The sequence below is a fragment of the Staurois parvus genome, unplaced genomic scaffold (assembly GCF_062004578.1).
Source record: "Staurois parvus isolate SC_StPar_1 unplaced genomic scaffold, SC_StPar_1.0 ptg000341l, whole genome shotgun sequence".
Classification (NCBI taxonomy): Eukaryota; Metazoa; Chordata; class Amphibia; order Anura; family Ranidae; genus Staurois; species Staurois parvus.
The window spans coordinates 577,979-590,015 of NW_028318137.1; the positions used below are offsets into that span (position 1 = coordinate 577,979).

Genomic DNA, 12,037 nt, shown 5'->3' on the forward strand with positions numbered 1-12,037 from the left:
GAAAAAAGCATGTGCATTGTGATTAAAAATTAACTGGTTGCACATACTCTCTCTCTTCCAGGCTACATCTAAGAAAGCCTGATATGTCTGCTCTGCTCAGAGGTATTTGTTTCTGAATCATTTTTTAATGTTTGTGTGTGAGATAATGGGAAACTATGTGATCTTGTTTTTTTTTTTCCTTGCAGCTATGCTGAATATCATTTTGTAGGATTTCACAGTTTTCTTCATTATTATTATTATACAGTGTTTATATAGCGCCAAAGGGTTTGCTCAGCGCTGTACATTAGCGAGGGGGACAGAACATGGGACAATACAATACAATACAATACAATACATGAGGGGTTCGAGGGCCCTGCTCTTTCGAGCTTACAATCTAGGAGGTACTATTAGTAAATACTATTAGTGATTCCAAGTTTGAAAAAAAAATAATTAATTACCATTGACATTGTCCTTTTGGAGAAGAGTAAATACTATTAGTGATTCCAAGTTTGAAAAAAAATGAATTAATTACCATTGACATTGTCCTTTGGAGAAGAGATATGTTGAAGTAGAACTTCAGCCAGAAATGAACTGCAAAAGTAACAAATACACAAAGAAACAAAGCTAAATTTACATATTTATGTAATATTTACATAGTCTGGCTGAAAAAAGTCCATCCAGTTCAACCAGTTCAACCATAGAAAAAAAAAAAGTTATATTCCTATACCCAGAGTTAGATCCAGAGGAAGGGAAAAAAACCCCCTGCAAAGCATGATCCAATTTGCTCCTGCTGGGAAAAAAATTCCTTCCTGATACCCAGAGAGGCAATCGGATATTCCCTGGATCAACTTTACCTATAAATGTTAGTATCCAGTTATATTCTGTGTATCTAAGAAACAATCCAGACCTTTTTTAAAGCAATGCACTGAGCTGTCCAGAAACTACTCTTGAGGGAGTCTATTCCACATTTTCACAGCTCTCACTGTGAAGAAACCTTTCCGTGTTTGGAGATTAAATTTCTTTTCCTCCTGACGTAAAGACTGCCACCTTGTCCTCTATGATGACCTCAGGGTGTATAGCTCTACACCAGGTTCACTATATGAACCACTAATGTATTTATACATGTTGATCATATCCCCCTTACTCTCCTCTTCTCAAGAGAGAATAAATTTAGTTCCTCTAATCATTCCTCATAGCTGATCTCCTCCATGCCTCGTATCAGTTTGGTTGCCCTTCTCTGTACTTTCTCCAGTTCCCCAATGTTCTTTTTGTGAATTGGTGCCCAAAACTGAACTGCATATTCCAGATGAGGATTTTGCTTGCTTTAGAAACCGCAGCTTGGCATTGCATGCCATTATAAAGCTTGTGATCGACCAGAACCCCCAGATCCTTCTCCATCATTGATTCCCCCAGTTGTACCCCCCTAGTACGTATGATGCATGCATATTCTTAGCCCCCAAATGCATAACCTTACATTTATCAACATTAAACCTCATTTGCCACATAGTTGCGAAATTTAAACAGTGCATTGAGATCGGCTTGTAAGTTTAAGACAGCCTGTAAGGACGTTATTCCACTGCACAGCTTGGTGTCATCTGCAAAGACTGAAATGGGATTTTTAATCTCAGACCCTTTATCGTTTATAAATATGTTAAAAAGTAAGGGTCCCAACACTGAACCCTGGGGTACACCACTGATGACCCCAGACCATTTAGAGTATGAATCCTTAACCACTACTCTTTGAATATGATCTTTTAGCCAGTTTTCTATCCATTTACATACAGATTTTTCCAAGCCCGTAGACTTTACCTTACACATTAGCCTTGTGTGGAACTGTGTCAAACGCTTTTGCGAAATCCATGTATACCACGTCCACTTGCAGTACTTGCACTTAGAAGTGGAGAGTACTTGCACTTAGAAGTGGAGATCACGTGTGTGTTCCAGCTTAAAGCACAGTCACATGCATGGAATTTTTTTCACCTTTGATATTGTTTTGTTCACCTATGGCATATATCATTTATGTATAATTTAGACACCATTGTATGTGGCCAATATTCTGTTATATTCACGTATATATATATTCTGTTCATTATATTTGATTTATGCACTATATATTTAGTTTCCTAATGTGTGTTATTTAGCTATTTTGGTTGACACTATTTTTTCTTTTCACTAGAGGGAGTCAACACACATTTATTATATATAGTGGTCACTTTGATTTATAATTACACTATATGGAGATACATGATTGTATTCATGTGATACAAGCGCTTCACTAATTTTTAATTTTATTTTGCACTTATTGGTATCAGCTAAGTGACAGCAGCTGTATTTTGTCAATTATTCCCATGAGCGCAGGAGGATCCCTTATTATATACCACGTCCACCGCCACCCCTCTGTCCAAGGTTTTGCTCACCCCCTCATAAAAAGAAATCAGATTTGCTTGACAACTTCTGTCTTTCATGAAGCCATGCTGTTTGTTGCTTAAAATATTTTTTTGCAGCAAGAACTCATCTATGTGATCTTTTATTAAACTCTCCAATATCTTCTCAACTATAGACGTTAAACTAACAGGTCTATAATTACTTGGTAAAGATTTTGATCCCTTTTTAAACATTGGCACCACATTGGCAAATTAGTGGCATTCTACTTGACACTTTTTTTAGGCATTGGCCCATTGGTGCATTGTTCTCACATATGGTTGATGCCACATAAAAAAAATAAATGTGTAAGTATTTCAACGGCTGAATGCAACACACACAGGGACAATGATTTTGTTCTGTTGCTGGGTTAGGGGTTGTTGGTGAAAAGCAAAGTCTGGCATCTCCACATGCCACATTACATGTTTTGTGTAAAGTTTTTCATTGATGGCTTGTTTACACCGCAATAGCCATGTTTAGCGTGTGCTTCTGCATGCATGTTTACATGTGCTGGCACTGCTTTTGCGGTGCATTTTTATTTTTGTCTTTTTTTTTTTTTCATTTGTTTATCTTACTGCATTGCACTTGAATGTACTTGTAGTGCTTTCCATTGCAAAAAAAAAATGCAGCATGCTGTACTTTTTTTAAACACTCATGAAAACACAGCAGTGATGTAAACTAGGCTCATTGAAATGCATTAATCTTTCTTGCATATATTTTCATACTGTCCTCAAAAACATTCTTGACTGCATATGATTTAAATGAGCCCGAAATTGCTTGCTGCCGTTTTCCAACTTCTATCATATATTTTCTATTTTTACAGTAATGCAAGTATAAAGTGTAAATAACAGACAATACAGTAAATGTTTATTAGCTGAAATGCAAAGGAAAGAATACACTTGCATGTACAGACAACCCTGAGTTAATGTATTGTACTCCAAGATACACATCAAACTTACGTTGGTTTGTGAGTATATCACCTATTATTGGATTTTATTAATAAAATATATCTGAAGATAATGCACTAGGCTGGTGCACCCTCTGTTGTCTAAAAGTGGCCAGAGAAGGATATAGCCAGTCATATTTAAGTAGAGAGTTCCAGAGGATGGGAGAGGCTCTCAAGAAGTCCCAGAGATAAGTATGGCAGGAGGAGACAAGAGAGCTAGGGAGCAGAAGGTCTTGGGAGAAGCAGAGAGACAGTTTGGGGTGATATTTTGAGACCAGATGGGTGATAAAGCTCGGGGCAGAGTTGTGAATAGGTTTGTACGATGTTGTTAGCTCCTTGGCGCCAACAGTACTCAAATATGCGGCCTCTCGGAGGATGGACCTTGAATCAGAGAGGCCACATATTTGTGCACCCGATGTAAACAAACATGTGCCGAAAGCGTGTGCCCTGCGAGCTCCCGACACAGTTACCAGGGCCTCACAGAAAGCTCACAAGTAGTAGCCTGCTATGACAGGCAATCATGGCGGCCACATGACTCTAAACCCTCCCGACGTCAGAAACCTCATAAAAGGCCAGGAGGGGGTGGCGCAGAGGGGTTAGTATTTTGAATTTAATTTGCTTTGCAACTGGAAGCAAGTGGAGGGACTGGCAGAGAAGGGTGTCAGACACTGAGTGGTTGATAAGGTAGATGAGTCTGGCAGCAGGATGCATGACAGACTGAAAATGGATAGTCTGCCTATAGGTAGGAGTGAGTTGCAATAGTCAAGGCAAGAGATTACAAAGGAATGAATGAGCAGCCTGGTGGTTTCATTAGTTAAAAAGGGGCAAATGTAAATATGTTTTAGAGGTGAATTCTTCAAGCTTTCAACAGTGATTGATTGGATTTGGGACTGAAAGGACAGGTCAGAGTCTAAGATTACACCTAATACCCTGGCATGAGTGGGGGGACTAATATTTGTGTTATTATTGTTTATGGAAAGGTCAGAGAGGAATGCAGGGGTAGGGAGATATTACTCAGTTTTAGAAAGATGTCATTTGCAGTCAAGTATTGATTCTAATGGACTGCCGTACACGTGGCAAAGGAGCTCGTGAGACATTTTGGCGTGTTGCGGGTTGCACATTTTTTACTGCATGTTTTGTTGTGTTTGTCGCTTGTTTCTTCACACTACAAAATGTGTGTTTGCTTCTGTGTTTGGGGTGCCATTAACAATAAATGTCAGTGAAAGCTCAACTAGTTCATTTTAGGTATATAAAGGTGACCATACACTATACAAACTGATTGTACAATCTATGTATGTTCTTCAGATTTACCAAAACTATATAATAGGAGAACACACCATCTATCCAATCATTCTGTACCCAATCAGGCAGGCCCTTGCACTACATAGTTGATGGTAGCTGTAATAGAGATTGTATAGTATATGGTGAGCTTACATGATTCCAGGACACACTTCTGTTTTCAATACCACAGCTCTAGCCACACAGGCTGTGATCGCTCAGCTCCTACACACTCTGCCAAGTGAACGATCTATGCAAGCTGAAGGTAAGGAAAAAAAAACAATTGCTGTATATCTAATGAGAACGGTTAACACTGATTGCATTGGCAATGCATGAACCTGTGGAGGTGGGAACCATCTCCTGGAGGAGGAGGGCAAGTGCAGTATGTGTTAATAAGCTCAAACGGTGAATTGCTTCCTTCTACTGGTTCCCCTGCCCTGAATACTAAATTCAGGCAGCTAATGGAAGAGTTTTCAAAAGGACACTGAGGCTGAGGTAAGGTTTGGTGTAGAAGAAATAGAAAGCTTTAGCTTTTCTGCAAAAGAGCAGACTACTGCCCGCATGAATGTGTTGCAGAAGATGTGACATAATTACCACAGCAAGGAAAACATGTCTCAGAAGATGTGAATGAAATAACACATGGGGGGAGGGGGACTGAGTGTTGCACAGCACAAAACGCCCACGACACATCATTTAAAAAGTGCTGACGCACCCCTACAACACTTACATACATAATTAATTTGCTTTTGTTCAGCCAGAGGGTTGAAATTTATTTCCCCATCCACACACTCCCATGGATCTATTGTATTCCCTGTTATCAGAATACATTCATCAGAACCACTGGCTATAGCCAGCCTGCCCATAGATGGATCAAAATCCGGCCAGTCCCTGATGAACAGGCTGAATTTCAATCAAAATATGACTAGTATAATGAATTCATGTCACCCACACCTATGTGCACTAGGCAAGGGTCTGTAAATACTGACTACTCCCAGGAATGGGAGGGGAAGGGGCAAGGCCCCAGGCTCATCACACCAGGATACTGGCTCCTTCCATGAGAGCCAAACAGGTGGGGACTCCCTTCTTTGCTTGCTTTGAGGGGACATGCCCCTCTTCTATGGATGGGGTCTTCAGAGACTGGCTAAAACCAGTGAAGATCTCCACTGCCCTGGACCTTTAGAGAACCATGTTGCTAAATGCGCTTCACTAGTGATGTGAAAAGGAGCTGAGGACTAAATGTAGGGGGGCTAAGAACTATAACATGGGGAGGCTGAGAACAGCAATGTGTGGGTCGTGGACTGTGATGTGGGGGCTGAGGACATTAAGCTGGGGGGGCTGAGAACTGTGATGTGGTTGGTTGAGAACTGTAGTACGGGGAGGCGATGAGAACAGAGGGGCTGAGAATAGTAATGTGGGGGTCTGAGGACTGTCATGTGGGGGACTGAGGACAATAGTGTACTGTGGGAAGGGGCTGAAGACAGTAATGTGAAGGGGGCTTGAGGACTGTCGTGTGGGGGAAGGGGCTGAGGACTGTCATGTGGAGGAAGGGGGCTGAGGACTGTCATGTGGAGGAAGGGGGCTGAGGACTGTCATGTGGGGGAAAGGAAGCTGACGACTGTCGTGTGGGGGAAGGGAGCTGAGGACTGTCATATGGGGGAAGAGGGCTGAGGACTCATGTGGGGGGAGGGGGCTGATGACAGTCATGTGGGGGGAGGGAGCTTGGGATTGTAATATGGAGGGGGCTGAGGACAGTAATGTGGGAGGGGGAACTGAGGACAGTAAAGTGGGTGTAGATGTGAAAATGTGGGGGCTGAGAATAGTAATGTGGGGGGGGGGACTGCAATGTGAGGACTGTAAAGTGGGGAGGGGATCGGAGGACAGTAATATAAGGGGCTGAGGGCTGTACAGTCAAACAGTAATGGGGGGGCTGTAATTTGGAGGGCGCTGAAACCAGTAATGTGGGGAGGAGGGGACGAGTATAATAATGCAAAAGGGGCTGAGAACTGTAATGTGTGAGATGAGGACAGTAATGTGGGGGGCTGAGGAATTTAATGTGTGGGGAGGACAGTATTGTGGGAGAGGGGGTAATGTAGGGGGATGGTGTGAAAAGGGGCAGAGTACTCTGCAGTGTAGGGGACAGAGGACAGTACTGCTGGAGGAGGGGTGATGGCAAGGAAGTGTAAGAACACTATTGTGAAAGTGGTAGATAGAGGGTGATGTAAAGGGGGAGCTGAGGACACTCATCAAGAGCAGATATTGGTGTGAAAAGGGAGGCGACTGATGTGCAGTGGGGAATGAGGACACTGATGTAAGAACAGGTTGAGATCTGTGTATGTGCATTTGGTGCACACATAGTGGGTAGGTATCACGTACCTGGTGATGGAGGCCAATGGAGAGAGGGCTTCCCTTGTGGCTAAGTTCTTATGAATCCTTAACCACTACTCTTTGAATATGATCTTTTAGCCAGTTTTCTATCCATTTACATACAGATTTTTCCAAGCCCGTAGACTTTACCTTACACATTAGCCTTGTGTGGAACTGTGTCAAACGCTTTTGAGAAATCCATGTATACCACGTCCACCGCCACCCCTCTGTCCAAGGTTTTGCTCACCCCCTCATAAAAAGAAATCAGATTTGCTTGACAATTTCTGTCTTTCATGAATCCATGCTGTTTGTTGCTTAAAATATTTTTTTGCAGCAAGAACTCATCTATGTGATCTTTTATTAAACTCTCCAATATTTTCTCAACTATAGACGTTAAACTAACAGGTCTATAATTACTTGGTAAAGATTTTGATCCCTTTTTAAACATTGGCACCACATTGGCAAATTAGTGGCATTCTACTTGACACTTTTTTTAGGCATTGGCCCATTGGTGCATTGTTCTCACATATGGTTGATGCCACATAAAAAAAAAAAAAATGTGTAAGCATTTCAACGGCTGAATGCAACACACACAGGGACAATGATTTTGTTAAATGTATTTGTAGTGCTTTCCATTGCAAAAAAAAAATGCAGCATGCTGTACTTTTTTTAAACACTCATGAAAACACAGCAGTGATGTAAACTAGGCTCATTGAAATGCATTAATCTTTCTTGCATATATTTTCATACTGTCCTCAAAAACATTCTTGACTGCATATGATTTAAATGAGCCCGAAATTGCTTGCTGCCGTTTTCCAACTTCTATCATATATTTTCTATTTTTACAGTAATGCAAGTATAAAGTGTAAATAACAGACAATACAGTAAATGTTTATTAGCTGAAATGCAAAGGAAAGAATACACTTGCATGTACAGACAACCCTGAGTTAATGTATTGTACTCCAAGATAGCGTAAGGTAAAAGTACAGTACGGTTTATCCTTTTGCACTGAAGTATGTCTAGATATTAATCTGACTTGGCCTGTGTGCAACATTGCTGTTAAAAGTTATACCAAAGGTCAAAGTAGATGAACAGTAAGAATGCTGGTGTAAATTAAAGTTATATGCATTGCCAGCTTGGCTGTAACAATTACCATGAATAATACAGTTTAAATATGCCATCAGTGGCTATTAAAAAATATACAATGTATCAAAGTTAAAGTTTTATTAAACCCCAACATCAAAAATGTAATATATTGCAGTTTACCAATCATTAGTTAGGGTGCATTTGTTTTCTTTTTTTAGGCATTTTCCCTCCTCTTTTTCATCTGGTGATCTGGCCAGAAACACACCTTCTGTCTTAGAGTGTCCCCACTCTGGGTGAAAGGGCTCCTTTGGGTATCAGCATTGTCAGTGTTGGTGGGAGGGAACTGTTAGCAGATTTAAATACAATAGCAAATTGAAGCCAAAGTCCAGATAATACTTTATAAGAAGTTAAAAAAAACTAAAGGTTTTACATAAATATAAGTTGATCATTGTAAGCACCCTGCTAGTGTTAAATTGTTTGTCTCATCCCTGTAACTGATGCATTCTGCTGTAAAGCTTGTTCCTTTAAAAAACAACAGATTTGGATTGCCAGATAAAAAATTGTAGAAGGAAAGCCTAATGCCCAGCGCACACAATGAGAATATCAGACAAATGTTCGTCTTTTTTTTGCTTGCTAGTCTCATATCGAAAATGAAGAGGTTATTAAGTTACGAAAATTCTCGTACGACAGAATACAACTTCAGCAGTGATGTCATATATTCTATTGTTTCTGAGCATATGTGGTCTTGTTCTCTCAATTATTTATTTATTTTTTATATTTGCTCTGTTATACAAGCAAAATTTTCATGCTTATCCCTTTGGATACTGTTGCATATTTTTTACTTTTTGCTATAAAACATATCCAGTAAAAACATTTATAAACCAAATTTCTTCATAAATATAAAATAAATAAAAATGCATTGTTACATGTCTTTGCTAAAAAAAAAAATCCCAATACATGTAAATGGTTTATGAGAAAGTTATAGCGTCTCTAAATGGCAGTATACATACTGGAATTTTTATTTTTTTATTTTTTAAACTAGTAATGGCGGCGATCAGTGACTTATAGCTGGACTGCGGTGGGCATTCTGACACTGGGTGGGAACTGACTAACTGCCACTGACATCCCAATGACACTAATACAGTGATCAGTGCTAATTAAAAGCACTGACACTACTAATGACACTGGGCAGGAATGGGTTACCATCTGGGACGATCAAAGGGTTAACTGTGTGCTGTATGCTGTTTTACATTATGTGCTGTGTGTGTGTTTACTAGGGAGACATGCTGCTTTGTATTTCTCTCCTGTGCAGAGCGAGCCCCCTACCTGGAAATGCAAATCACGTATATATACGTCATTTTGCGCAGCCTTGCCACTCTGTAGCAGTACTTCTACTATAGGGTGGCGGGAAAGCAGTTAAAGGGTAACTCCACTTTCATGGGGGAAAAAAAAGCAAATAAAAATATAGTGTATACAATTGTGAAACTAGTTATATTGTAATTGAATATTATTAAAATTACCTTTACTTTTCAATTTGCAGCACTGTAATTTTCTGTGAAATGCAAGGCAATATGGCTACCTGGAGACATTTTGTACACAGAAGGTGTACAGAACGCCTCCAGAAACATAATTTCTTGTTTGTGATTGGCTACTGATTTTCCCAGAAGTCTGTACTAAGATACAAGTCTGATTTCAGGCATCCCTTGCAACAAAAATGTCATTTTTGGCGAGATATTCCCAAGAGGCAATCCTGTCTAAAGGGATGCTGACCCTGCAATTTTCCTCATTTAGAACCCTGCAAGTGCAGCATCTGATTGATAGTTATGAAACCACTTCCATACAGATTTGCTCTGCACATGGACACAAACAGCTATTTCTTCAGAATAACAAAAGATAAGACTCTGCAACAAAGTGTGTTTAAAATCCCTGCAATGTACATTGATCACCCAAAGGGGAATGTTTTTTTTTCAACAAAAGTGGAGTTACTCTTTAAATTAGTTTTTCTGATATTTGTTGTATACCGATACATTAGCATGCACCACTAAATAATTTTTTGGAGAAATATTTACATTTTCTTAATCATACAAGTACAGGACATGGGCTTCCATTAATTAGGACTGTGGGTTATATGATGCCACATTTGAGTGAGGAAACTGGCAAACAAATTTGTTGAGACAGCTCATATAACCCCTCCCACCACCAGCAATCATCAGTTTTTCTCTTATGTCTTTTTGAGACTGAACACTTCTTTCTACTGAGTAATTTTCTGTCTTTTAATTCTGATTTCTATTTGGAAGATTAAATAGTTTTTCACATGGGGAGATTCTTTCTCCACCTGGGCATATCTACAGCCACTACAGCTAATTCTTTAATCTCCTGGATCATTCACCCTCAGCAGCACCTTGGGGGAACTGTACCTGACCCTGCTACATGAAAAATGCAGGGCCATCCTGTAACATTGCCCCCAGGACTGAATTTTGCCTTTGGAACTCAGCTTTTCTACAGCAGTGCAGTGAAGCGCATTTAGCAACATGGTGCTCTAAAGGTCCAGGGCAGTGGAGATCTTCACTGGTTTTAGCCAGTCTCTGAAGACCCCATCCATAGAAGAGGGGCATGTCCCCTCAAAGCAAGCAAAGAAGGGAGTCCCCACCTGTTTGGCTCTCATGGAAGGAGCCAGTACCCTGGTGTGATGAGCCTGGGGCCTTGCCCCTTCCCCTCCCATTCCTGGGAGTAGTCAGTATTTACAGACCCTTGCCTAGTGCACATAGGTGTGGGTGACATGAATTCATTATACTAGTCATATTTTGATTGAAATTCAGCCTGTTCATCAGGGACTGGCCGGATTTTGATCCATCTATGGGCAGGCTGGCTATAGCCAGTGGTTCTGATGAATGTATTCTGATAACAGGGAATACAATAGATCCATGGGAGTGTGTGGATGGGGAAATAAATTTCAACCCTCTGGCTGAACAAAAGCAAATTAATTATGTATGTAAGTGTTGTAGGGGTGCGTCAGCACTTTTTAAATGATGTGTCGTGGGCGTTCTGTGCTGTGCAACACTCAGTCCCCCTCCCCCCATGTGTTATTTCATTCACATCTTCTGAGACATGTTTTCCTTGCTGTGGTAATTATGTCACATCTTCTGCAACACATTCATGCGGGCAGTAGTCTGCTCTTTTGCAGAAAAGCTAAAGCTTTCTATTTCTTCTACACCAAACCTTACCTCAGCCTCAGTGTCCTTTTGAAAACTCTTCCATTAGCTGCCTGAATTTAGTATTCAGGGCAGGGGAACCAGTAGAAGGAAGCAATTCACCGTTTGAGCTTATTAACACATACTGCACTTGCCCTCCTCCTCCAGGAGATGGTTCCCACCTCCACAGGTTCATGCATTGCCAATGCAATCAGTGTTAACCGTTCTCATTAGATATACAGCAATTGTTTTTTTTTCCTTACCTTCAGCTTGCATAGATCGTTCACTTGGCAGAGTGTGTAGGAGCTGAGCGATCACAGCCTGTTTGGCTAGAGCTGTGGTATTGAAAACAGAAGTGTGTCCTGGAATCATGTAAGCTCACCATATACTATACAATCTCTATTACAGCTACCATCAACTATGTAGTGCAAGGGCCTGCCTGATTGGGTACAGAATGATTGGATAGATGGTGTGTTCTCCTATTATATAGTTTTGGTAAATCTGAAGATCATACATAGATTGTACAATCAGTTTGTATAGTGTATGATCACCTTTATACACCTAAAATGAACTAGTTGAGCTTTCACTGACATTTATTGTTAATGGCACCCCAAACACAGAAGCAAACACACATTTTGTAGTGTGAAGAAACAAGCGACAAACACAACAAAACATGCAGTAAAAAATGTGCAACCTGCAACACGCCAACATGTCTCACGAGCTCCTTTGCCACGTGTACGGCAGTCCATTAGAATCAATACTTGACTGCAAA

The 12,037-nt window shown here is 40.5% G+C and overlaps 1 protein-coding gene across 5 annotated transcripts in view; it reads left to right on the plus strand.

Moving 5' to 3' along the window:
• Positions 1-12,037, plus strand: part of SERHL2 (serine hydrolase like 2) — an 801,854-nt gene that overhangs the window by 33,494 nt on the left and 756,323 nt on the right. For all 5 annotated transcript variants that reach the window (XR_016313777.1, XM_089684280.1, XM_089684279.1 and 2 more), the window contains one exon: positions 62-102. Coding sequence is in view for 4 of the 5 variants with exons in the window: in XM_089684280.1 (XP_089540406.1) it covers positions 84-102 (19 nt within the window). In the remaining variant the exon portion in view is untranslated. The remainder of the gene's footprint in view (positions 1-61; positions 103-12,037) is intronic.